Raw genomic sequence first — 25621 nt, forward strand, 5'->3', positions numbered from 1 at the left:
TGTCTATGGTCGTCTGCCCCTCTGCACGCACTTATGTTGTTTCCTTGATGCTCCAGCTGGCTCCCCTATATGCCTGTAGGCTCTGCCGCGTTCTCTGTTGTTCACTTGCCTGTGTATGGTAGCTGCTTACAGGCAGATAACTCCTGTGGTGTGTATGGCTCCTGAGTTCTGGCTGTGGCCTCTCTGCTGTCCTGTTCGTTTTTTTCCATTTTTTTTTTTCTTCTTCAGGTCCTCATCTCGACCTCGTCGCCATTGTAAAGTTGCCAGGAGCTTCCAGAAAGGACAAGACACAGTGGTGTGGTGGTACGCTGTATTTATTAGTTAACCTGTACAGAGAGTGCCGAGCCGGTGCAACTGTGCTCCCGAGACTCGCGCCGTTTCTAATGTGATGCGCGCGCATCCTAAAGATGGCCGCCGGCACGTCGCGTCATGACGCGACGTGCAACTACTAGAATGCAAACTCTACAATAAGGAATAAATAAATAGTACAGCTTGCATCACAGAAATTTGGTCCTGGTCCTTATTTGGTGGGATTTACATACATTACACCTCTCTCTGCCTACCATTGCGCTCCATGCTTCTGAATGGTAAGAAAAATTTAGGTTTCAAATGTCCGATCCTGCAGAAGCACACTCCCAAAGCCCATTCATGACAGTAACCCGATTCAAGGTCCCATCCTCCCGATTTTTTTTAATTTTTTTTTAATCTCCCACTTTGCTCTTCTGAAATGTTGGCAAGTATGACTTACTCTAACCCCTAATGCGCGAGACTTGGCAGTGCTGCTAACGTGACCTCGTGGAATGTAACTGGTGCTCTCGTAAAGCACTCCAAAACATTTGGGTCGAATTAATGGCATATAAAACTGCAAAAAAAAGTTATGGAGGTTTAATCATGAACTGTTCCAAACATCCAAAAAGGGCTTATCAGCCAAGTGGTTAAATATGCATAAAAACAGTACGATAATAATGTTTCCACATTTACTGCTAACTTTTCCATTAGAAATGCTAGAAATTCCTCAGCTTCCTTTTCAAAAGAATGACATCTCTGGCTGTTCCTCTTTAATTGGAATGCCCGCACAGTAAGTTAGTGCTCTAGTTTTACATGTAGGGTGACGCTATTTTTTCCTAACACGATGAAAAAGTCATCGTAGCCCCGCCCTTTCGATCCAATTTGAAACCTGACTGGTCTCAATGACATCGGATCCGCCCATTTCCTCACAATGATTGGTTGACAAAGTTTTGTACCGACCTTTCTCATTGGACGGCATAGCAGCACATGAACATTTTCGAAAGCGAAACCTCATATTACTTTCATCAGACATTTAATCAGATAAGAGAGAGGGGTTTGACTGCGATATCGCGCATACTCGCTCACTGGTACGAAATTGTATGAATAGTGGAGGAGTAAAAAGTAAAGTGAATGGTAAAGTTTTACGAGTCTATCGAATACTCGATAAGTATAACGATAGTTTTTAGTTGCTAGATAAAGCGCAAAATAAGAAATGTAAAATAGTATCGCGCTCTAGAACCTTTGCATTTAGAGTAACCAACACGTTGTGTTTGGAATATATAAGAACAGATCTACTACAAACATGGCCGCGTCTTTGCGATACAAATAAAAGTAGCCGCAGACTCCTTTCCATGTCTATTGCACATGGCGTTTGGCACTCCTGCACATGTCTGTTCTACGCCCCGGGCACACCCCCGTGTCACCTTCCAACCACTACATCTAGTTTGACTAACTGCACTTCGAAATGCACCGCTCAATCCGCGCCATCCACCAGCGGCTCCGGCAGACCGGTCCTGGGGCTCTCAGTTGCTGTTACCACCAGCACCGCCACTTTCTGCTCCCATCACCAGTGGACGCCGCCTCGCGCAGAATGGTAAAACGCCTGGGAAAGGGGAGCGCAGGGTGACCTTTTCAAGACATAGAGTCCTGGGTCTACTGTTATGTCGTTGCGCCTCCCGCCTGTACACCCAGGGTGGCGAACTGTCAGCGTGCAGTTGCAGGCAAGGTGCCCCCTCGCCGAATTTTTGCTTTGACATTTCGCTGTGTTTTCCCTTTAGTTTTCCACTTTTTATTTTTTATTTAATGCATTTTTGTAAAGCGCAGACTTTACCCGAAGTTGTCAGAGCACTGTACAATAGAACCAGTTACGTTACATGAGAGAACTGTTACAAAAATGGAACAAACAAAAATAGCAGGCCATAGAATCAAAACAACGCAGGCAAAAGGAACACAATATCAAACACAGCAAGCACAGTATGTACAAGCAAAAAGATAAATATATATGACATTTACAATGACTACAGAACTTCCTGGTAGTTTGTTTTAAAGCAGCGAACCCTCTCAAACGTAGACAAGGCGATTGTGGCAACTATTTTGTATTGTCATTTTATTTTAATGGCACTTACCACCCCCAGCGAAGCATGGAAGCGCTTTACCGCGGTTATTTATTTACTTAATGCATTTTTATATTGTGCAGACTTTACCCAAAGGTGTCAGAGCGCTTCACAATAGAATCTAGTATGTTACATGAGAATATTACAAATGTAACCTTTTGCAGAAACAAACGAGAAACTAGAACAGGTAAAATAAAATAATAGATGGCAGTCACTCAAATACCCCAAGAAACACAATAGGATGAAGATTGTACAGGCAAAGATTACAAATTTACAATAACAAAAGGGCTCACTTGAGGGAAATTATAAGGGGTGTATTAGTTCTATAAGTGTCTTTGGAAGAGAAGAGATATGAGGTCAGTTTTGAAGGTCCGGGTGGAGGTGGTGGTATGGAGTAGTGGAGGAAGCGAGTTCCAGATTCTCACTGCATTGCCTGAGAAGGATTGCGCCATCGATCTTTCCCTTTAAAGGTGGGTGGGGTAAGCAGTAATTTTTCCACATTACGAAACGGTCTAGAGCCTCCAGAGATTTTCAGTTTATTCGCTAGGTATCGAGGGGAGGAAGTGTGCATGGCTTTGTGGGTGATACAGGCAGTCTTGCAGATTGATCTTGCCTCAATGGGAAGCCATCAAAGAGAAGACAAAACGGGTATAATGTGGTCACTTCTTTTGGCCCCCAAATATAAAACGAGTCGCTGAATGGAGAACGGATTTAAGAGGGGGAAAGGTGGGATTTGGGAAGGCCAGCAAGAAGAGAATTGCAATAGTCCAATTTAGAGAGAACCAGAGATTGGACCAAGGTTTTTAGGTCTTGTTCCGGAAAGAAACAACAAATGCCCCCAGAGAAGGCGCAGTCAGTATCATGCATTCTTTGCCATGGAATTGATGTGGGAGAGTAGATTGAGCTTTTTGTCAAGTATGACAGCCAGGGATTTTGCGTTGTCAACAATGATGGGTTTAGTGTTGAGTAAATTTTACTGATCATCCAAGATTAACCAGGAGGAGGAGAGAGTGAGGTAGAGAGAAGGAGGAATTCAGTTTTGGATGGATTCAGAATGAGTTGATGAGCTAACAACCAGTTTTGGATAGAGTTGAGGATTGAGATATTGTGTGCAGAAGACACCTTAAGGTAGATTTGAGTTTCATCCGCATAGAGATGCTAACGGATCCCAGATTTTAGTTTCATCCGCATAGATGCTAACGGATCCCAGATTTACTTAGGAGATTTTCCAATGGTTCTAAATCAAGATTGAACAAAGTGGGTGTAAGGATAGACCCTTGAGGGATGCCTTGACCTACTGCAAATGAAGACGAAAGACTGTTAGCTATTTTGATCATTTGGGATCTGTCTGAGACGAATGAGGCAAACCATTTAAGCACTGTGCCTTACAAACCCGTTGTCTGTTGAGGAGTGTTGTGGTTAACTGTGTCAAAAGCTGCAGAAAGGTGCTGGGTGGGGGAGAGGGAAGCCAAACTGCATGGTGCAGAAGGGATGAAAGGAGGAGCTTTTGGAATGAGAATAAGGCTTTCTAAAGATGATGGGTGGAGAGGATGAGGAGAGAAAAAGGGCTAAGGCAGGGAGGACAGACTGGGTGAGAAAAGGAGTAAGGTTGGGTGGTAAGAGTTGTGGAGAAAAGATAACGAATGGTGGATGAGAAATGAAAGTGCTGAAATGGATGATGGGTAGTTGATGTGCTGTGGGCAGGAGGAAGGGAGAGAACAGAATTAGGGGAGAGAAGAGAATGAAGGGAGGGGAGAAGCTGGTATATGAGAGGTGCACAAGGGAAGAGGGGAGGCTGGGAGAAGTAAGCCATATCTTTTGGCAACCAATCCATGCTGAAGGTGAAAACCAAGCAACCTAGATGCATCACTGAGAGCTTCTAAGCACGTTTAAACACTGACAAAAATTACATAATTCGCATGGAAAGAAACATTAAAATAGTATGTCAAACTCTGTAATACATTTAGACAAACCGCACATCAGTTCCTCCTACTTGGTGGCTACATTCTTACCTAAATCTCGACTGGTTTGTAGGTGGTTGATTTAATATTTAGATTAAATTAGAGCCACATAGAATTGTTAAGTGCAGAATGATGGACCCATAGATCACATCACACCATTGACGGCTGAAGCATTGACTGGCATTGCTTTGCTATATCCAAAAATTAAACACAAAGTCTTTTATTTACTGAGGATTTCATGTTATTTTTGTAATTGTACATTTTATTGTGAACATTTTAATGTAGTTAAACGTTATACCTTTATGTGATGCCCCTGTCTAGTAAATCTATTCCTATAATGTAAATGGTTTCAGAGATAGTCATTGCTTCCTGTAAGACTATGGGGTCAGAGGTCGTGTGATGTCGCCTTCTGGCACTTTAGTGTTTTCATCTATGGTTGCTGGCAATGCAGTGTGCACTCTTGTCCCTGCAGTGACAAACTCTGCTCGGTGCACCGACACAGCAGGGTCCCACCAAAGGCAAGGCTGGGAAGGAAATACATATATAAGGGTCCCAGAGAGACAGCGTATCATAAAAGTACGCAATTAATTATTCCAAACCTTTTCAAATACAAAATTCATCACGTTTAATAAAGCAACCACTGTCTTTAAATCACAATGTGCTAATCAATCAATTCAAGCTTTAGACATAAAAATATCAGAGCCCCGTGCACAGGAAGGGGGAGGAAGTGTGAGGTGTTAAATGAGAGGGTAGGGTGATAAAAAAAAAAAAAAAGAGAACTTAGTTTCATATTCAAGACAAAACATTCATTATTAATTGAGAAAGGCTGTAACTTATTCAAGCCAACATTACAATTGGAATAATACAAAGGTCATTCAACGATCATAATCATAAATGTTTTGTAGTCATGGATAGTGCTGGATGACAAGACTGGTAGAGCCGTCGACGTTTCGACCCCTACATGGGAGGTTAACTTGAGCCCTTAAACGGGGTCTTCATCAGGACAAGAAGTGTTGTAGTGGGGCAAGACAATTCATGGTCATTCGGGCCAGCCGGCTCCGATTGTCGGGAATCTGTAGGACCACTTTCCGTGTGGTCGATTTACTAGTGGGCTTGAAGAACAAAGAATGGGCCGAATGTATCTTTCAATTTGGGCCGGAGTCAGTTCTTCAGTGCAGGAGGACTGCTGGAATAGAAGAGGACTTCGTCTCCTATACTTCCGATTAATCAGGCGGTCGCGGTGGCTTTCAGCAGTCCAAAAAATAGCCCTAAGCGATAAGTGCTCGTCACCGTTCTCAAATCTACAAAAACGTAGCCGCAGCAGCGGTCTCCCGTTTCAAAGTGCTCGCTTCTTCGTGTACGCGGGACAGGACCCCACTGAGTGGTACAAGAATAAGGTCCTTATCACGTGTGCCCTCACCAGTAGCGAAGGATAATCAGTGAATAAACACTTGTCTGTTGACATAGAAACAACTCAAAAAAATATCCAATGTAGCAGTTTAACAACTGCCCAAGTTCGCGCTAATTTCGAATTTTCTGAGGCGTTTTGTATCTCAACACACATTTATTCACTTACTCTCACTATTTTCTGTTTGTGTTTCTTTCTTTACGCTGGGTTCGCAATGCACAACCTGATGTAGCAGTGATTTATGCTGTAATAAATCACTTTCAGGAATTAAACCTGCATTAGAGAAGGCCTAGGCACAAATGAACAGGTTTTAAATGTAAGTATTTTAATAGGGAAATACACCCATGCAAAGGCAGGAAAGCTTTATGTAGCATTTGTAGACCATACAGCCACCTTTGACTTTGACACAGCAAATTATGGGACATTTTGACGTACTTGAAGGTCGATTAGGTCTTGGTCCAGTTCTTGAGGCAATTATTCTCTAGGTCCACCACCAAGGTCCGTTATGGCACTAAAGGGGAGTGTACTGCACTGTTTAAAGTAGAGGGGGAGTGAGACAAGGCTGTGTCTTGATGCCGTTCCTGTTCACTCTATATACAAACTCTTTGGAGCAGAAACTGGGAGGTAAGGCTGGAGATCCGCCATATGTGAACAAACGTCGGATTGTCTCCCTTCTCTACGCAGACGACGCAGTACTTGCGGCCCGCACGCAGCTTCGTCTACAGAAGGCCCTTGCTTCGTATACCAGTTTTATGGACAATCTAGGGCTCAAATTAAATGCTAAACAAACTTTTATTATGACCTGCGGGTGGGGGAGGAAAAAATGCAGCCGTCTCCCTCTGGGAGAAAGTAGGGTTGCCTCCACTAACATCTTTAAGTACCTTGGGGTTGTCTTTGAGCAGTCAGGGTCATGGGGGCCGGCAGTGAAGGCAAGGACCCTTCTTTTCATGAAGTCTACTGTTAAATTTTTCAAGGAAAATGGGCAAAAGACATCCGGGGATTCTCTTAAAGATTTACCAAGCTAAATGCGTGAGCATAGCGACATTCGGGGCTGGAATATGGGGTTTTTATCACGGATCCTCTATCCATCGAGTGGAAATTGTTTTTTTAAGGTATATTTTAGCGGTACCTGTGAGTTCTCCAGTTTTTAACTGTCACAGTGAGTTGGGTATCTCCTACATTACAGATGTGATTAACGTACAACCGGTCCTTCTCTGGCACAGAGTTTGGACCTCCAGTTTTACTGGTTTAAACAGGGAAATTATCAAGGACTCAATGACTTTGGATCATGCAAGTAAGATCACCTGGTTGAAATATGTTAAGAATTGGATATTTGATCTGAGGCATCAAGAATACTATATTTCTCCTGAGTCAATGAATTCTATATCAAGGAAGGATCTCAAAGCAATTTGCATGTCCCATCTCGAGTAGATAAGAATGACTGCCGAGATGAATAAGTGTATGGTAGTCCAACATCAATTGACCCGGATTACTTTTGATATTCAACCATATCTTCTATGTTGTACTGGGGGATATGATAGATACCTTTTTAACGTGTTTTAGGTTTGTCATTTTTCACTATTTGATCAGTTACCCAAGGATGAACGACTGGTCTAGTAACCTCAGCCCATGCCTTTGTGACAACACTTCTCAGACAACTATTCATGCAATTTTTCTTTTTTTTTTTTTTTGCTTGCACATGCCTAAGGCCGCCCCTGATATCAGTTTACGTGTTTCTGTTTAAATATATTATTGCAATTAAAACACGGAGCCTGGGTTTCGGCTGCTACGGACCCTATCACATGCTGTCATCCTCTACGGTGCCATGCCGTGTTTAAGCCACCAGTTAGCACTGCTCTGCTGTTTTCAGGCAAAAACGAATACTTCAAAATTAATATTGCACGTTGTAAGCGGCAGGCATTTGATTGTTTTATTTTTAAGGTACATCGGTGGACAAGTACAGAATTTATGGAAAGTGTGTGTCGGGATACTACAAGAGGGAACTCTGGAGCACAGGATCAACACAGGTATTGCATGGGCTGGCCAGCCTAAGTTCCTTTCTCATTCCAGACAAGATGAAAGTGCACCATTGAGCGAAGTGAGCCGGAGACAGGTATTGCAGGCTAGATCGCTTCAAGCGTGGGTGAAGGAGCAAGGGCAGCAGAGTAGAATGCAGCGTTCGCAGCGCCACACAGAACCAGACCGGAATGGAGGAGCAAAGCTCGCCAGCTCTATTCTCCATGGAAGAGACCCCCCCTACACCCCCCCCCCTGGAGCAGAAACAAGTGAGGCGGTAAATGCAGCCTTCTGGGCAGAATTTAAAGCATTGACGCAGGCTCGGAGCACCAACTGGGCCATACGGGCTCTGGCGGATCAAGGAGCTGCAACCCACAACAGAGCAACTGGCAACTCTGGAAGACCACAAGGCTCTGACTCGGGCGTGGTTCCTTGAGCCAGGACGCCCCGCCACAGCAAGAGGGGAAGGACAACGAGACCCAGCAGTACGCCCTCGCAGAGGAAAGCAACAAAAGCACCACTAACCTCAAACCCATCATTGGTCAGTTTGCCGCAACCCAGCTCAGCTAGCCAACAGGTCATGACACAGCCCCCGCAGCGGGGGGGGGGAAATTCTATTTTGACAAATGCATGCCCATGGGCTCTTCCGTGTTCTGTTCGTTCTTTATAGCATTCAGCTCCTTCCTGGAATGGGCATTCAAAACAGGCCCCCCCCCCCCCCCCCCCCCCCCCCCCCCGGAGAGTGCCGTGCACTACCTGGATGACTTCCTATTGGTGGGAAAAGCAGGCATTCACGAATGGCAGGAGACATGGTCTGCCTTTCAGGTCCCACCCCTGCCCTCACATTGTTGGGCATAGAGCTAGACACAGCGAAGGGGGTGTGTTGTGTGGCGCAGGACAAGATATTGACCTTTTGCACAGAGATCAAAAGCATGCTGGCTAGGGTGAAGGTTATACTAGGAAACATCCAGAGCTTGTTAGACAGGCTCGACTTTGCTGCCAGAGTAATCCCAGCTGGTAGGCCGTTTGCCCGCAGATTGGCTAGGGCTTCAGTAAAGGCAGTTGGGACGCATCACTTGGTTCGGCTGAACCAGGGGATCAAAAAGGACCTGATCATGCGGCCTGCATTCCTTAGAAACGTAAATGGGGCCCTGATATGGCGAGCTCCACAGGTAACCAACCGACAGATTGGGTTCTTCAGGATGCGTTAGGGTGCGAAGGTTTCGGAGCCATATTGGGATCCCACTGGTGCGCAGCTAAGTGGCCCAACACCTGGCACAAGCCAAGAATGTTGCAGTGCTAGAGCTCTTCCCCATAACACTGGTACTCGAGCTATGTTTCAGGAAGCTACAAGATGGGGAGATAGTCTTTTGGTCTGACATGTCAGTAGTGCATGCAATTAACGCCCAGACAGCAAAATCTAACTAGGCCTGATCAGAGAACGGGTCAAGGCTTGCCTTTTCGGCAATGTTGACTTACGCTCGTGCCAGGTGCAAGGCATAAGGAACACTGCAGCTGATGCACTTTCTCCTTTCCAGTGGGAGACGTTCAGGTGGGCAGGCCCAGATGCAGATAAAGTATTGATGCCTTTCCAAGAGGACTGGAAGAACCACCATCTTGGATATGGCTATACGGCCCATCACTGATAGGGTCAATGAGATCCATAAGGTCGCCTGGGCGCAGATCTCTCTGTTCAGGTGGCCTTTTAAGTCTTGCTGGGATCTGTAAATTTGGATTCCTAGATACTTGAACGTGTGCTGTGCTACTGATAGGGTATATTTTCCAAATTAAATTGCATCTGGACAGTCGCCATCACAAAAGAAGAAAGTGTGTGACTTTGTCTCATTTATGGCAAGTCTCGATACTTACTCCAATTGTGACAAAGTACTTCATATCGGCTCCAGAATGTCGATCAGATCGTGGGCATATATTATTAAGTCATCTGCATATGCTGATAGCACATGCATGGTATTACCTAGTTGGATTCCCTTTTGTTCTGCCTCCTTTCTTAATTGGATACCTTACTGCTCCAGGGCAAGCACAAATAATAAAGGCGATAAGGGACATCCTTGCCATGTGCCTCTGCCTACTGGGTATGTCGCGATATGTGACTTCCAGTACAGACTCTAGCTGTGGGGACCGCGTATAGCAGCTGCATCCATTGTACATAGGCAGGTGGTATACCAAACTTTTCGAAGGCTTTAAACATATAGTCAACGCTCCGTCCATCACCACCTTTTGGTTTTTCTTTGTTCGCACTAAGTTGGCAGGATATGCTCAGACGTGAGTCCCTTGCTCACTTTGCCACTGGAGTCAAGCAAGCCCGGCTGAAGACGGCTGTAATGCCAGAAACCGGTCCTGGGAAGCTTGATTCCGGTCCAGGGAAGACATGGCTTGGCAGTTCGGGCTGGACTGTTCCCATGAGGCACAGGGTCAGACTGATTTGCATATGGCCATGTCTGAACTGGGGTGGCGGAGTGAGCTAAAGAACGGTGATGGATTAAACCCAGATCAGTTGACTGGGGGTGAGTGTTTGTATTGTCAACGCTCCGTCCATCACCACCTTTGGTTTTTCTTTAAACATATAGTCCCATTTAATTGTATCAAATGCTTGTTTTAGGTCTAGTTTAATGCATTTGTATGGTCTACCGGGGTGGCTTCTATAACGTGGTACAGTCTTCTAATGTTCAGTTATGTGCTGCATGCTGGCACAAAGATGCATTGGTCTGGGTGGATTAATTTAGTCCGGTATGGGTGTAGCCAGTGCACCAGTATTTTTCTCAGTATCTTGTATTCTGTGGCAAGGAGGGATAGTGGGCTGCATCCTATGATGTCCGTGGCATCTCGTCTTGGCTTGGGGAGTGAAACCACTAGCGCCTGTATAGTGGTGGAGGGTAGATGGCCTACTTCTAGCGCTGTTTTATATAACTGCTCCAGCTGGGGGACTAAGTCCTTGGAGATTGTAGAAAAATTATATTTGTAGGCCATGAAGGCCTGGCGCCTTGTTACACGGTAGCTCTCTAATGGCTGCTTTGATTTCGGTTCTCATGATGGGGCCTCTTTGCTAAGTTGGGGGTAGGTCAGATCATCTAGGAAGGCGTCTGAGGGAGCTTGCCGTGTGAGTGGGTGCGCTGTATAAGGTTTCATTGTATGTGCGAAAAGCCTAGTTGATTTCATGCTAGGTGTGTACAGTTTCCCCGCCCGGTGTTATTTCATGTATTGCGGTGGGTGGTGGTTCATCCCTCCATATTCTGGCAAGAAGCTCATTTGATTTGTTAGCCTCTGCATGTTTTATCTGGGTGTATGATCTATGGTCCATCACTCTGAGACTTTCTAGCAATTCAGCATGCTGTAGGTGCTCCTCCTGCAGTGATTCTGCTTTTGTAGGGTCTTTGCTGAAAAAGCAGACAAATTCATAAAGGAATTTGGAAGGGAAGATCAAGATTTCTATTGGTTAAAGAGCCAAGTTTGAATGCTTTCCTAAATACCAATAGGTCAGTAGTTCTTTTAAGATTGAGTGGCAAAGAGTTCGATAGTGTGGCGGTGCAGACAACAAAACATTTGCCATCCCATGAGGATCTCCTAAACCTGGTAATCTCAAGATTGTGCAAGGATTCAGATCAGAGGTCTAGTTAGAGTGTAGGAAAGAAAAGTTTAAGATATTAGGGGCCTATGTCATGTAGTGACTTAAATGCTATGCATAATGCCTTAAATTCAATGCACTTTCTGATCGTAAACCAGTGCAGCTGTTTTAGAGATTGTGATAATGATTTGTATTTAGAGATGCCCAGCAGTAGCCTAGCCCCTGCGTTCTGAATAGCCTTTAACTTCTTCAGAAATCTTTTCTGAATATTCATGAAAAGGGCATTGTAGTAGTCTAGCGTTGATACAATATGAGAGAGAGAATACAGCAGTTTTCTGCAGTTTCGACGGGATGAAATTGAGCACTTTCCTCAGCAGTTTCAGCATGATAAAAGAGGCAGATGTGATATAATTGATAATCTGACACTCAAGTCAATTTATTGGTAAGACAAACCCCAAGGTTTGTAACCTTTGCCACAGCGGTTGGAAGAGTGCCAAGTTTCTGGGGCCACCATCTCGGAGACCAAAAGGAAGAATTCCTACCAAATAACATGACATGCGTTTTAGAGGAGTTTAGGTTTGAGCAGTTTTTACTCATCCTGTGGAAACTGCAGAAATTATCATTCTCGTAAGCTGAAGCCATTTTGTTTGTGGTATTCATTTTAGTCAGCCATGCGCTTCCTCTGTCTTCACTGTTGCCTGCTCTTGTATTTCGCTTGAGTCATGAACTATAATTAACTTCTTCAGTGCTGAGCCAGAGTCTTGCACCTGCTCGGAAAGACCTGTAGCTACCAGAATGCATCTGTCGTAGTCAGTAACTGTCAGGCTGTTTAGGTTGAGCCCATGCCATGGTGGGCGAGATTTATAGTAAGGCTTCCGAAAAGTCTCCCCAAACTGCGGATTAGGTACAGTTCATGTGAGGCAGGCGCGTGCACATCGCCAGCCACATCCCACATCATGCCGCGGCATCAGACTTCAAAGTAAGCCGAACCCCCCCTAATCAGACTTCAAAGGAAGCCACTCCCCCGCCCGCGCAATGCCAGAGCTTGTTTTTGGAGTGCCCTGGCACACCTGCTGCGATTGCAGGGAATGAAGCAGCAGCTGCAGGGGTTGGTTCAGAACTGGGCTACAGGCAATGCAGAATCTTTGCTTACTTACGAGTCATACACAGCGCACATGCACCAGATGGTATTCAGGAACTTTACACAAACTAGCCAGTGCAAAATAGTTATTTTTTCTGCACACTTGTGTCCTCTTGTTTGTTCTCTCTAGCCTCACCCTCATCACACTCTCCTAACAAGTCTTCCTTCTCCCGCATGTGACCCTACTTGCACACTCTTGGATCCATCTTCATTTTTTTTCTGGTTTTCTCTGTTTCCGCCACACACTCCACTCCTTTGTGTCTCCTTTCTGGCCTCTTTCCTACTTAAGTTTTCATCCTTTCTCCTTTAATCCCATTTCCACCTTCTCACAACCCCTTCGAGCACTGTTATCTTAACATTTGTTTCTCTCTGTCTTAGGATGTCTGCCCTGCCACCATTTACTTCGGACCCTCACACCTCCTCACCCTCACACACCCTCACACACCCTCTCACCCACTCACACACCCTCTCACTCACTCACACCTCCTCACTCACCCTCGCACACCCTCACCAGCATAACAAAACCCTAGTATAACAAAACCTAGCATAACAAAACCTAGCATAACACAACATACCATAGCAAAACATAACAAAACGTAGCATACCTTAACAAAACATAGCAGCAAAACAAAACATAGCATACCATAACAAAACATAGCAGCAAAACAAAACATAGCATACCATAACAAAACATAGCAGCAAAACAAAACATAGCATACCATAACAAAACAAAGCATAGCATAGCATAACAAAGCATAGCATAACAAAGCATAGCATAACAAAACCTAGCAAAACACAACAAAACATAGCATAGCAAAACAAAACATATAATAGCACAGCAAAGCATAGCATACCAAACACAACAAAGCATAGCATAGTATAGCATAGCATAACAAAAGCATAGCATAGCCTAACAAATCAAAGCATAGGATAGCAAAACATAGCATAGCAAAACAAAACATAGGATAGCAAAACATAGCATACAGCATCACTCAGCACAACCACAGCATCACTCGGGGGCACCACAACATCACTCGGGGGCACCACAACATCACTCGGGGGCACCACAACATCACTCGGGGGCACCACAACATCACTCGGGGGCACCACAACATCACTCGGGGGCACCACAACATCACTCGGGGGCACTATAACATCACTCGGGGGCACCACAACATCACTCGGGGGCACCACAGCATCACTATGCGCAACCACAGCATCACTATGCGCTACCACAACCACAGCATCACTATGCGCTACCACAACCACAGCATCACTATGCGCTACCACAACCACAGCATCACTATGCGCTACCACAGCATCACCATGCGCTACCACAGCATCACCATGCGCTACCACAGCATCACCATGCGCTACCACAGCATCACCATGCGCTACCACAGCATCACCATGCGCTACCACAGCATCACCATGCGCTACCACAGCATCACCATGCGCTACCACAGCATCACCATGCGCTACCACAGCATCACCATGCGCTACCACAGCATCACCATGCGCTACCACAGCATCACCATGCGCTACCACAGCATCACCATGCGCTACCACAGCATCACCATGCGCTACCACAGCATCACCATGCGCTACCACAGCATCACCATGCGCTACCACAGCATCACCATGCGCTACCACAGCATCACCATGCGCTACCACAGCATCACCATGCGCTACCACAGCATCACCATGCGCTACCACAGCATCACCATGCGCTACCACAGCATCACCATGCGCTACCACAGCATCACCATGCGCTACCACAGCATCACCATGCGCTACCACAGCATCACCATGCGCTACCACAGCATCACCATGCGCTACCACAGCATCACCATGCGCTGCCACAGCATCACCATGCGCTGCCACAGCATCACCATGCGCTGCCACAGCATCACCATGCGCTGCCACAGCATCACCATGCGCCGCCACAGCATCACTATGCGCCGCCACAGCATCACTATGCGCCGCCACAGCATCACTATGCGCCGCCACAGCATCACTATGCGCCGCCACAGCATCACTATGCGCCGCCACAGCATCACTATGCGCCGCCATCACATCACTCGTTCGCCATCACATCACTCGTTCGCCATCACATCACTCGTTCGCCATCACATCACTCGTTCGCCATCACATCACTCGTTCGCCATCACATCACTCGTTCGCCATCACATCACTCGTTCGCCATCACATCACTTGTTCGCCATCACATCACTCAGCGCAAGCAAAGCATCAATCTGTGCAACCATTCAACAACTGGTTCAAATATGTTCTCTCAATGTTTCAAGCTTTATTACAAATGTAACAAAAGATGTTAATATTTCACTTCTGTTCTTGGATTTTCTTCACAATAAAATTCACTGAACATAATCTTCACAAAAGTTATTTACAAATGTTTAAGCTATTGCCATTATTAACTACAATACCTTTTTATTTAAGTATTAATTATTAAAAAATTTTTAAAAGCCATTATGATTTGTAATATCAATACATTAAGTCACGTAAATACAACATATGTTGCATTACAAATGCTATAGGTGTCACATTTGCGAAAGTTATAACTATTGGCATTGTAAATGACAAAGCTATTAATTTAGCTATTCTCAAAAACAAAATATAAATAAAAATGTGTCATTTACAATAGCTCAAACTTTCCTAATGCAAGACCTATTGCAAATGCTTGTTTGTTGATGTAAGGAGAAATGACTCCCCTCCCACTTTGCCGACTAAGACATATTTGCATGCCCATGTTCGTCAAAACCTATTCTTGTATGTGCTAGTACCTCCTCTTGGTCTCATGCTGACTCTGCAACAAAATTATATAAAAGGCCTCTGGTTTCTGTACCCCTTGTACTGCCTCATACAGTGCCAGAGGGTGATGTATCGATGCAGTCCTATTCATGAGTGAATATTAAATACCCTGTTTTTAGGTCTCGCCTAGACGAAAGCAAAAGCGAAGCTTTTGCTGTCTATGCGAGACAACTTATGTTGCCACTTTTCTGGGAATATTGTGGACATCAGACTGTTACGAGCTTTTTCTGCTGTAGTCAGGCTGTCACGAGCTTCTCCTTTGGAGATTTGACCTCGTGAGCGCGCCTTGACTGCATCTAATGGGCTGTGCGCTTCCTTTAGTCAGTTTCACTTTGACGCCTGCACTTTCAGAGTGAAATGAAACAATGTGTCTGGTAGTTGTTCCTGTGGAGTGCCTTCTGACCTCGTGAGCGCGCCTTGACTGCATCTAATGTGTGTGGCTTTTTTTTTCAACGTGGCCCTGGCGCTTGCTTCAGTCAGTTTCGCTTTTAAGGTGCAGGCGTCAATGGGTCTGGTACTTGTTTTATTTCCATTTAATGCTCTTTGGAACAACAATTTTATATTACTTGTGTGTATTACCACTGGCCAGAATTTCAAAGACTTATATTCACGCAGGTGAAATAATACTATTGTGATTAGGGCCGATTTTTGGAGTCTGACCGTTCAGAGTGCAGAGTGGAGCTTCAGAGTGGAGCTTCAGAGTGGAGCTTCAGAGTGGAGCTTCAGAGTGGAGCTTCAGAGTGGAGCTTCAGAGTGGAGCTTCAGAGTGGAGCTTCAGAGTGGAGCTTCAGAGTGGAGCTTCAGAGTGGAGCTTCAGAGTGGAGCTTCAGAGTGGAGCTTCAGAGTGGAGCTTCAGAGTGGAGCTTCAGAGTGGAGCTTCAGAGTGGAGCTTCAGAGTGGAGCTTCAGAGTGGAGCTTCAGAGTGGAGCTTCAGAGTGGAGCTTCAGAGTGGAGCTTCAGAGTGGAGCTTCAGAGTGGAGCTTCAGAGTGGAGCTTCAGAGTGGAGCTTCAGAGTGGAGCTTCAGAGTGGAGCTTCAGAGTGGAGCTTCAGAGTGGAGCTTCAGAGTTCAGAGTGCAGAGTGGAGCTTCAGAGTGGAGCTTCAGAGTGGAGCTTCAGAGTGGAGCTTCAGAGTGGAGAGTGGAGCTTCAGAGTGGAGAGTGGAGCTTCAGAGTGGAGCTTCAGAGTGTCAAGAGCAATGCCAATAGCTCTAACTTTAACAAAGGCAAAACCATTGCATTGTAAATGCTTGTTATTTTACCGAATCACATGCTCATGCTGCTGCCTGGTTTGTCTACATGCACACAGGCAGAATCACTCGGTACAAAATGGCTCCTGTTCACTCGTCAGTACGGTCTTGCGCCGCCCCACCTTCCCCCTGCCAAATACATTCATTCCAAATACTGCTTATTTTCATATCAGACTGACTTCTCACATCTGGGATAGCAGGGGCACCTTCCACAGTGATTAGTGCTTCACAAAAAATAATTCTCGGCTAGCGCTCAGAAGCCTTGAAGCTTTGATTGAATGACACTGCAGTTTGATGCCCCGCTCGTTTTTTGATGCTATGCGTTCCAGACACTGATTTTATTAAGACTCACTTGGAGCTCTAAACTGTCACTTGATCTTTCTTTGGGTCATTTCGTTTGCCCGGAAGGACTAACATATCTGTGAAACCCTCTTCTTTTATAGTTTGAGCATCGTCTTCGTTTAGCAGGATAACATTATACATTTGAAAATACAAATATCCGGGAAGAACAGAGAGCAAATCTCCGCGATGTTGGGCATTCTCCTATCATAAAGGAAGCGTGTTGGTGGGACCTGTGGCATCTAACGCATCATTTAACCCTATATGCGTGGGCACCTACCACAATAATGTATAGGATGAGTTTGTTCCGTTCCCGTTTTTAATTTGATGTAAAACTCAAATCACTGCACACTCTCTACTACACACTCTCTACTACAGTCACTACTCTCTACTACACATTCTGCTACACACTCTCTACTACAGTCACTACTCTCTGCTACGCACTCTACTCTCTACTACACTCTACTACACACTCTCTACTACACACTCTACTACACACTCTCTACTACAGTCACTACTCTCTGCTACGCACTCTACTCTCTACTACACACTCTACTACACACTCTACTACACACTCTACTACAGTCGCTACTCTCTACTACACACTGTACTACACACTGTACTACAGTCACTACTCTCTACTACACACTACTACACACTCTCTACTACAGTCACTACTCTCTACTACACACTCACTACACACTCACTACTACAGCCACTACTCTCTTCGACACACTCTATACTAGACACTCTCTACTACACACTATCTACTACAGTCACTACTCTCTACTACACACTACTACACACTCTCTACTACAGTCACTACTCTCTACTACACACTCTACTACACACTCTACTACACACTCACTACACACTCACTACTACAGCCACTACTCTCTTCGACACACTCTATACTAGACACTCTCTACTACACACTATCTACTACAGTCACTACTTACTACACTCTCTACTACACTCTCTACTACACTCTCTACTACACACTCTACTACACACTCTACATTACACACTCTACATTACACACTCTACATTACACACTCTACATTACACACTCTACATTACACACTCTACATTACACACTCTCTACTACACACTCTACACTACACACTCTACTACACTCTACTACACACTCTGCTACACACACGCTCTACTACACACTCTACTACACACCCTCTACTACACACCCTCTACTACTCTCTACTACTCTACTACACATTCTCTACTACTCTACTACACACTCACTACTTTCTACTACACTCTACTACAGACTCTCCACTCTCTACTCCACACTCTCTACTCCACACTCTCTTCTTCAATCTCTCTACCTCAATCTCTCTACCTCAATCTCTCTACTTCAATCTCTCTACTTCAATCTCTCTACTTCACATTCTGTATTACACACTCTCTACTACACACTCACTACTCTCTACTACACACTCTCTACTACACACTCTACTACACTCCCTACTACACATTCTCCTACACACTCTACTACACACTCTACTACACTCACCACTCTACTACACACTCACCACTCTACTACACACTCACCACTTTACTACACACTCACTAGTCTCTACTGCTCACTCTACTACACACTCTCTACTACACACTCTCTACTACACACTCTCTACTACACACTCTACTACACACTCACTACTCTCTACTACACACTCACTACTCTCTACTACACACTCACTACTCTCTACTACACACTCACTACTCTCTACTACACACTCACTACTCTCTACTACACACTCACTACTCTCTACTACACACTCTACTACTCTCTACTCACTCTCTACTACTCACTACTACTCTCTCTACTACTCACTCTCTACTACTCACTCTCTACTGCTCATGACAATGCCATTTATTTATCTGTTTCCAAAACCAACACATAAATAAAACATTTGTCATTTACAATGCCAAAAGCGCTAACTTTTGCAAAGGCGAGACCGTTGCATTGTAAATGCTTGTTTTGTCTTTTGAACTATTTTCCCTTAGTTTAGCTAAATACACAGAGTTGCGTCTCTTTGGACTACCCAACTTCACAACCCTTAGAGTAACTGTCCAGCAAGGAAGGCACGCCTCTTTCACCAAGTATTCAAACATTAGCTTGTATACCTGGTACCCAGACCCTCAATTCAGGCCCAAGACCAGGGTTCTACCTAGTTGTGGCGGTGGCCAAGAAACAGATGCTCACCATTTGGAAGTGATGAAAATCCAGATGGTTGAAGAAAAGTTTGCTGAATCTGTTCATTAATTATAATGTGGTTCGGGGACACAGAAAGGTGTAATAACATTTTTGAGCATACATGTATGTGTTAAATGGTAACTAAATTGAATGTATGTTTTTTTTTGTTACCTGTATTTGTTTTATATGTTTATTTCAGTCCGTATTGTTGATGAAGCCGGCATCCGTTCTATTACTAGGATTTGAATATACTGGTTGATCAATGTATTTGAAGCTATTTGTAACAAAATCTAAGAAATAGATGGTCTTAATCTTAAAGCTTTCAATTTCTTCTGAGGAGCTGCCTTCATTTCACATTGACCCCACGCCCTGCCCTTGTCTACAAGCTGCACCCCTCCAAGTGCTGGGCTGGCCATACAGAGCCCGTGTAAACCCTGGTAGGTTATAGGACAGGGGGCTTCTTTCAGTCTGGGTGGGCTGCTTTCAGCCCACAGCCACCGAAGGCCTGTTCTGATGGGTGAGGGGGACACAATTTCTTGCACATGTTGTTTGCTGCTGCGAAGAAATACTCCTCTGATCATTTCATAAGCTGATCATCAGAACTGTCTGCAAAACCCCAGTCTTCTTAGCCAAAATATGTGGAAAATCAGGAAGCCAGCCAGCCATGTGGAATGGGCCATGGTTTCTGGCTGTTGGTACCTGGTCCATACCCTCTCCTGTGCACCCCACATTTCTTTCACTGACCACAAGCCACGGTCATATTGTTTGGCCACTGGGAGGTCTGCAAGAAATGTTAATAACCAACCACCTCTGTGTTAGAAGCAGTTACAAAACAAATGAGGTGGTGTCTACAGATGTTGTAATGTGTAGAGCAAAGCATTTATTGCCCAGATTATTTTCCCTAAATGGAGGGAAGGAGGGTAAATTTACATATTTATTTTGACCCATAATGCACTTTGTTACATTGATGACCAGAAGACCAACGTAGTTCCAAGAAGGTTTATTGTCACCATTACGTTGTCAGTCACTCTTTTGTCCAGCTGTAATGTTGTCAGTGGCATGTCCAACTGCCAGGGAATATTCCATTAACCCGGAGGGAAAGGGGGAGCCAGGCGAGGTTAAAGGAATACGTGACATGGGAAAATACTATAGCCAAGAGGGAATATAAATAACTGAAAAATATATTTTACAGCTCCTTTCTTATCACATAGGTATTTGCGAAAAGGCGATTGTGCACCAGTGTCAATTTCAGTGAAATTTGAAGTCCTTTTAATCTTTTCTCAGAGAGATTTAATGTAATCGGGGAAGTGTTTGTTTACAGTCAACATCAGACGAGTTGGCAGAGATATTACATTTGACTGCAACAACTATTTACTTAACCTAGTTACACACACGTTTTTTTTTAAATTGTAGTCTGGAGGTGGGTGATCTTTTCCCACGTGATTGATACATTTTTAAAAAAATGTATTAATTCGCAAAGGTGGAACTTGCTTCTTGAGTGGGTTGAGGGAACAGGTGCAATAGGTTCTCTTTGCCATTTTACACGGTGGCCATATATTATGCAGATAAGTTCTACCCTGTCCCATAAGGAGTGGTGGAGCCCAGACTCCTAGACCGCGCCCCTACTGGAGAAAACAAGTTACCACAAGCGGGGTTTGGGAGTGAGGCGACCTGGGGCTCTACTGGGTGAGTGGGAATATCTGGGTGCCGCACCAAGCGGGATTGGTGAGGGGCTGTGAGGGGCAGGGCTTGGGGTTGCATATAGTGCTCTGTAGTGTCCCAGGAGGTCCTCTTTCTGGGTAGTAAGGGGCGCAGTGGTTACCTGCAGTTGAGGTACATTTTGCAATTGAACTTGGCGTTAGTGGGCTGTAAGGGGTGTTGTCTTCCTATCAAGGAGGCGGGATATGGGACAGTAGGTTGGGGAGTGCAAGTTTGAGCTTTACAGTGAGGTTTCACTGATGACAAATTGTAGCATAGGGTCTCTGAGATGACACAGGTGTTTTGGCGTGATGTCCTTTCTGTTGTGTTTTCTACTTGTCGCCAATGAGCAGATGTCGCTGTTTTGGCAGGTTGGTCGGTTTTAGGTATAGGTTCCAAGCATTGGTTGGTCTCCCTACCCCGTTGGGCGGTCTAGCTCGAAGGAGAGAAATGGGTGCGGGGTACAGAGTTCTAATGATGCTATGATGTCGAACATAAGTTCTTTGGAAGGATTTTGATCATGCTGCCTGATTTATGGATGGAAGTATTAAAAGGGGCGATAGAGAGGTTCAGTTATGAAAAGTGTTGTTGGGGTACTTAAAGGGTTTTTTACACCGGATCACCTTGATATAAAGTGAGGTTATTAATTGATCTATAATGCATTATTCAGGTAATCTGTGTTGCGCCCCTGTTGCATTAAAGCATCCTTTTTCACACTCGCAATGGGCGTGGTTCCTGTGTAGCGCTGTCTTGCTCTATGGCATCCAAGCACACCCTGTCCTAGTTCTTGTCTGGTGTCACCGCGCCTGGGCACAGGAGGAGTTGTGCTGTGCATAGGGCGGGCACCAGGAGTATTACATCAGACTGCGGTATGATATAGGGCATAATGGGGAATAGCTTATACCCCCCCTTTCCACAGCTTGTTAAAGGGTCTTAGTTGATGCAAGAAAGTAGTGCAGGCTCTTCTTAAACCATATTTGTGAACTTATAGGGTAACGAGGCAGCAGTTGAGTTTGCACTGAATTCAGTGGTGATAAAAATATTTGCAACCTTTAAAAAAAGGTGGAGGTTCGTTGACCGTATAGACAACTACCGGCTCGCTTCGCCTTTTTATAGCTCAGTAGTATAGTAGAACTTTAGAGTAAATGACGAAAATATTACGATAAATGGGTGAACACTATATGGTCTAGTGTAAATAGCACCGTGTATTGTAGCAAATGTATTTATTTCTCCTCCGTGACCTGTGTATACAAGACGCGCAGTCCTGGCATGAGAATTAGGTTTATGCTTTGAATATTTTCAGTTTGTTGTGCAGAAGTAAAGCAGGGTGCTGTGTAGATGTCTGAATAGGATGGTAGTTGAGTTCACCTTACATGCTTGATGGTTTGTTGCTGATTTATGTGTGCTGTACAGTTTTGTTGTGTTTTTACTTCATATTTTTATTGCAGGTATTTTGCGTTGTTTCCATCCTAGTCGTGTTGCTGAATTGTGCAGCTTTTTTGCTGTGTTGCTTATAGAAGTATGTATTGTGCGCTATGTTGTGGTGTTTTCCTTTGGGAAGGAGCGTTTTGACCCAATTACATGGTGTCTTATGTATACGATTGTCCCTCTTGTCCTACCCTGGCCTTTCCTGCTCCAGCGTTCTGTACTTCTTGTTACACCCTCCCTGCTCCAGCTTTCCGTACTTCGTGGTACTCCCTCCCTGCTCCGGCTTTCCATACTTCGTGGTGCACCTTCCCTGCTCTGGCTTTCTGTACTTCGTGGTACCCCCTCCCTGCTCCAGCTTTCCGTACTTCGTGGTACACCCTCCCTGCTCTGGCTTTCCATACTTCGTCGTACAACTTCCCTACTCCGGCTTTCCATACTTCGTAGTGCACCTTCCCTGCTCCGGCTTTCCGTACTTTGTGGTACGCCCTCCCTGCTCTGGCTTTCGGTACTTCATGGTGCACCTTCCCTGCTCTGGCTTTCGGTACTTAATGGTACACCCTCCCTGCTTCGGCTTTCCATACTCCGTGGTACAACTTCCCTCTTCCGGCTTTCCGTACTTAGTGGTGCAACTTCCCTGCTCCGGCTTTCTGTACTTTGTGGTACACCCTCCCTGCTCCGACTTTCCGTACTTTGTGGACACCGTTTGTGCGCATTGCCTTGACTGATGCTTGTGGCATTTGGGCTGAGGCTGGAGACTAACCTGCTCCAGTTGGACATGTGAAATCCAATCATATTGGATAAAGGGCTATACGTGGGCAAGCCCACATCCAGGTTCCCATCAGAGCATCCGCGCTCCAATCTAGCCAATGACCATGCAGGCAATAAAGCGCCTCATATTCTCAGCATCTAATAGTAAGGATTGTTTTAAATTTGCGGAGGTTCTCCGGCATGTTTTGTTAGGACGGGTATGGAGAGGAGGCTTCCGTGATTTAGCCCTGATGTCATACCCTTTACCATCAGTACCTTCCTAGTCCCTGATTGTTTGGCCTTGTTGGGTTGCTTTGATCTAGCGGTACAGGGGTTTCTGGATGTGCTGCGAAGCCTACTTGCAGGCAGCTAGGCTGGAACATTTAGGTTGTCCTGTGCCAATCAGAGGACCAAGGTGCTCACTCTGTCGAGCAGGACCTCATAACCCTAAGCCGCCGATCCTGTCTATGGAGTCAGCATTGGGAGGACCAAAGAAAACAATCTGGGGAGTTCAAAACAAATTTTGAAAGGTGAGCAGAAGGGTTTGGGACAGGGCATGGTTTCTTCGACAGGTCTCAGATCAATGTCTGGCACACAGTAGAAGATATTGCTTGTTCAAGAGAAAACCGGAATCAAGCCTTAGGGCCTGATTTAGGTCTTGTTAACTCCCGTCATAACCGCAAGGGTGTATCCATACCACCAAGACTGTGGTCCCCCCGCCCGACTTAAATGCAGGCGGGCTTTTGGTTTAATCATGGTGGATACTGCTCCGTCGCCACCATGACTAAACCCCTCTGTGCACCTCATTTAGATGGGCGGGATTAGAGGTCACTTTTAACATGTCAACGACCACCAGAAAACCCTGGCAGCGAAACCTTCAAAATGCTCCCCTTACCATGGGAGAGCGCTCGCATAATGAGACGAGCATTGTCTTTTTTCCTTTCGAAAAGAAAAGCCCGCTTGAGAAGATCATGACGGCGGTTCCTGGCGATGCTCGAAGAGCTGACTGCCAGTTTGGCGTTCACTTCATAATTTGGTGGGCGGAGGTGCAGTCAAGGCGACGGAGCACATTGCTTTTGAAGCCAAATGTTTTTCTTTTGTTATGTTGATTGAGTTTGTGCTATATTCTGCCCATTGGGTTTTTTAATCTTGTAAATATTTTATGTTGTTCGTGTCATAATTTCAGTCCATGATGTAGATAAATATTTTGGGGATTTTTTTGTGTACATCACTGTCGGATAAAATGTAGTTGCTTGGGTTTTGCACTCGCCTGGATGGAGCTCTACCCAAACTCTCAGCCGCATCCTCTTCAAACCATTTCTAGGGGTTTATCCAGGAATCTCTGTGCATCGCCCAGGGTGTCCTCCCTCATTCAGTCCAGAGCCAGGTATGCCCTGTGGCTGGTGTCGTGTTAGCCTCACCGCAGCTACCCATGTCCATATGAGAGCCAAAGCATCGGTCAAGAACACTGCCTGTGGCTCCTAGCCCTCTGGATTGGTATGAACTTGTAGCCAGTTCTATCTGTGAAAATCTGTCAGCGCCACACAGCTTCGGCCTCCTGGTGGAGGTGAGATGGGGAAGATGTCTGTGGACTGGGTGGCAGAAGGTTTGAGGGCGTGGCTTAGGCAGGAGATGTGGCAATTCGTGGTGAGGTAAGCACACCCTTACCCAAGGTTCCAGTGCTCAGACGGGCTTGATTGATAGTCCAATGGCTCTTTGCATCAAAGCTCCAGGTCAGAAGTGCAGACCTCACCTTGAGGTCTCTTGTGGTCTTTGGGGACTTTGGTACAATGCCTCACCAGGCTCTGGGATGTGTTTCTTCCATGCTCTGTGAAGACCTGCATTCTTTAGCTACCTAGATGAACTGCAGCTGGCTGGATCTAAACCATGCTGACTAGGCTAGGTTCAACAAGTTTGTCTGGGCAAGATTCGTTTCATCTGTTTTGTAGGTCTCGCCTGTCGATGCGCATGCGCATCGAGCTTGCGAGACTATGGGGGCTTAAACAGTCTTTAACCAATTTGCAAGGAATCGTGGCGATTCCTTGCAGTGCCCGTGAAATTCAAGCTCAATGCGCATGCGCATTGAGCTTAAAAGCGTGTGCACATGCCCCCAGCCGCCTGCCTTGCATGTATTTTCCCTCAGGCGCACTCCTCCCACACCCCCGCTCCGCCCCCTCCCCTGCCTGCCGTGTCGCATTTCTTCAGTTCCCTCAGCCGCACTCCAGGCCCCTGCTGCTTTCACACCCTCTCCCCGCTCCGCCCCCTCCCCTGCCCGCCGTGTCGCATTTCTCCTCCCCCCTCCCCTTCTCTGCCTTCCCTCCGTCTTGTCTCTTTTGGTCTTATTCTTGTTTTAACTTTTTTTCATCTTGGTTTGCCTTTCTTCACTTTCTACTGCAGTACCACACTCAGTTTGTCCCTTCATGCGACAGCATCTCTCAAATTGCAGTAAGTCTACAGCGGGTCACTTGTTCTTTTTGATGCTCTACTTCGTTGCAGTTTGTATTTTAAATTTGCACACTTTTGATGCGGCCGCTGCTTTCACTTTCGCGTGCACAGGGACGAGTCCTCTTCACATCCACCCCCTACAAGTGGTGCCTCCCGCTCACG

The 25621-nt window shown here is 45.5% G+C and overlaps 1 protein-coding gene across 3 annotated transcripts in view; it reads left to right on the forward strand.

Annotated features, from left to right (window-relative positions):
- The first annotated feature begins 1644 nt into the window (after window positions 1–1644).
- Window positions 1645–25621, forward strand: part of LOC147708150 (fumarate hydratase, mitochondrial-like) — a 394996-nt gene continuing 371019 nt past the window's right edge. For 2 of the 3 annotated variants that reach the window (XM_086926904.1, XM_086926905.1), the window contains exon 1: window positions 1663–1882. In XM_086926904.1, coding sequence (XP_086783030.1) covers window positions 1754–1882 — 129 coding nt within the window. In that variant the 5' untranslated portion in view covers window positions 1663–1753. Of the gene's footprint in view, window positions 1883–25621 lie in introns of all 3 variants that reach the window. The other variant, XM_086926903.1, reaches the window with a different exon arrangement.

Source organism: Lissotriton vulgaris, chromosome 6 (assembly GCF_964263255.1).
Source record: "Lissotriton vulgaris chromosome 6, aLisVul1.2, whole genome shotgun sequence".
Taxonomy (NCBI): Eukaryota; Metazoa; Chordata; class Amphibia; order Caudata; family Salamandridae; genus Lissotriton; species Lissotriton vulgaris.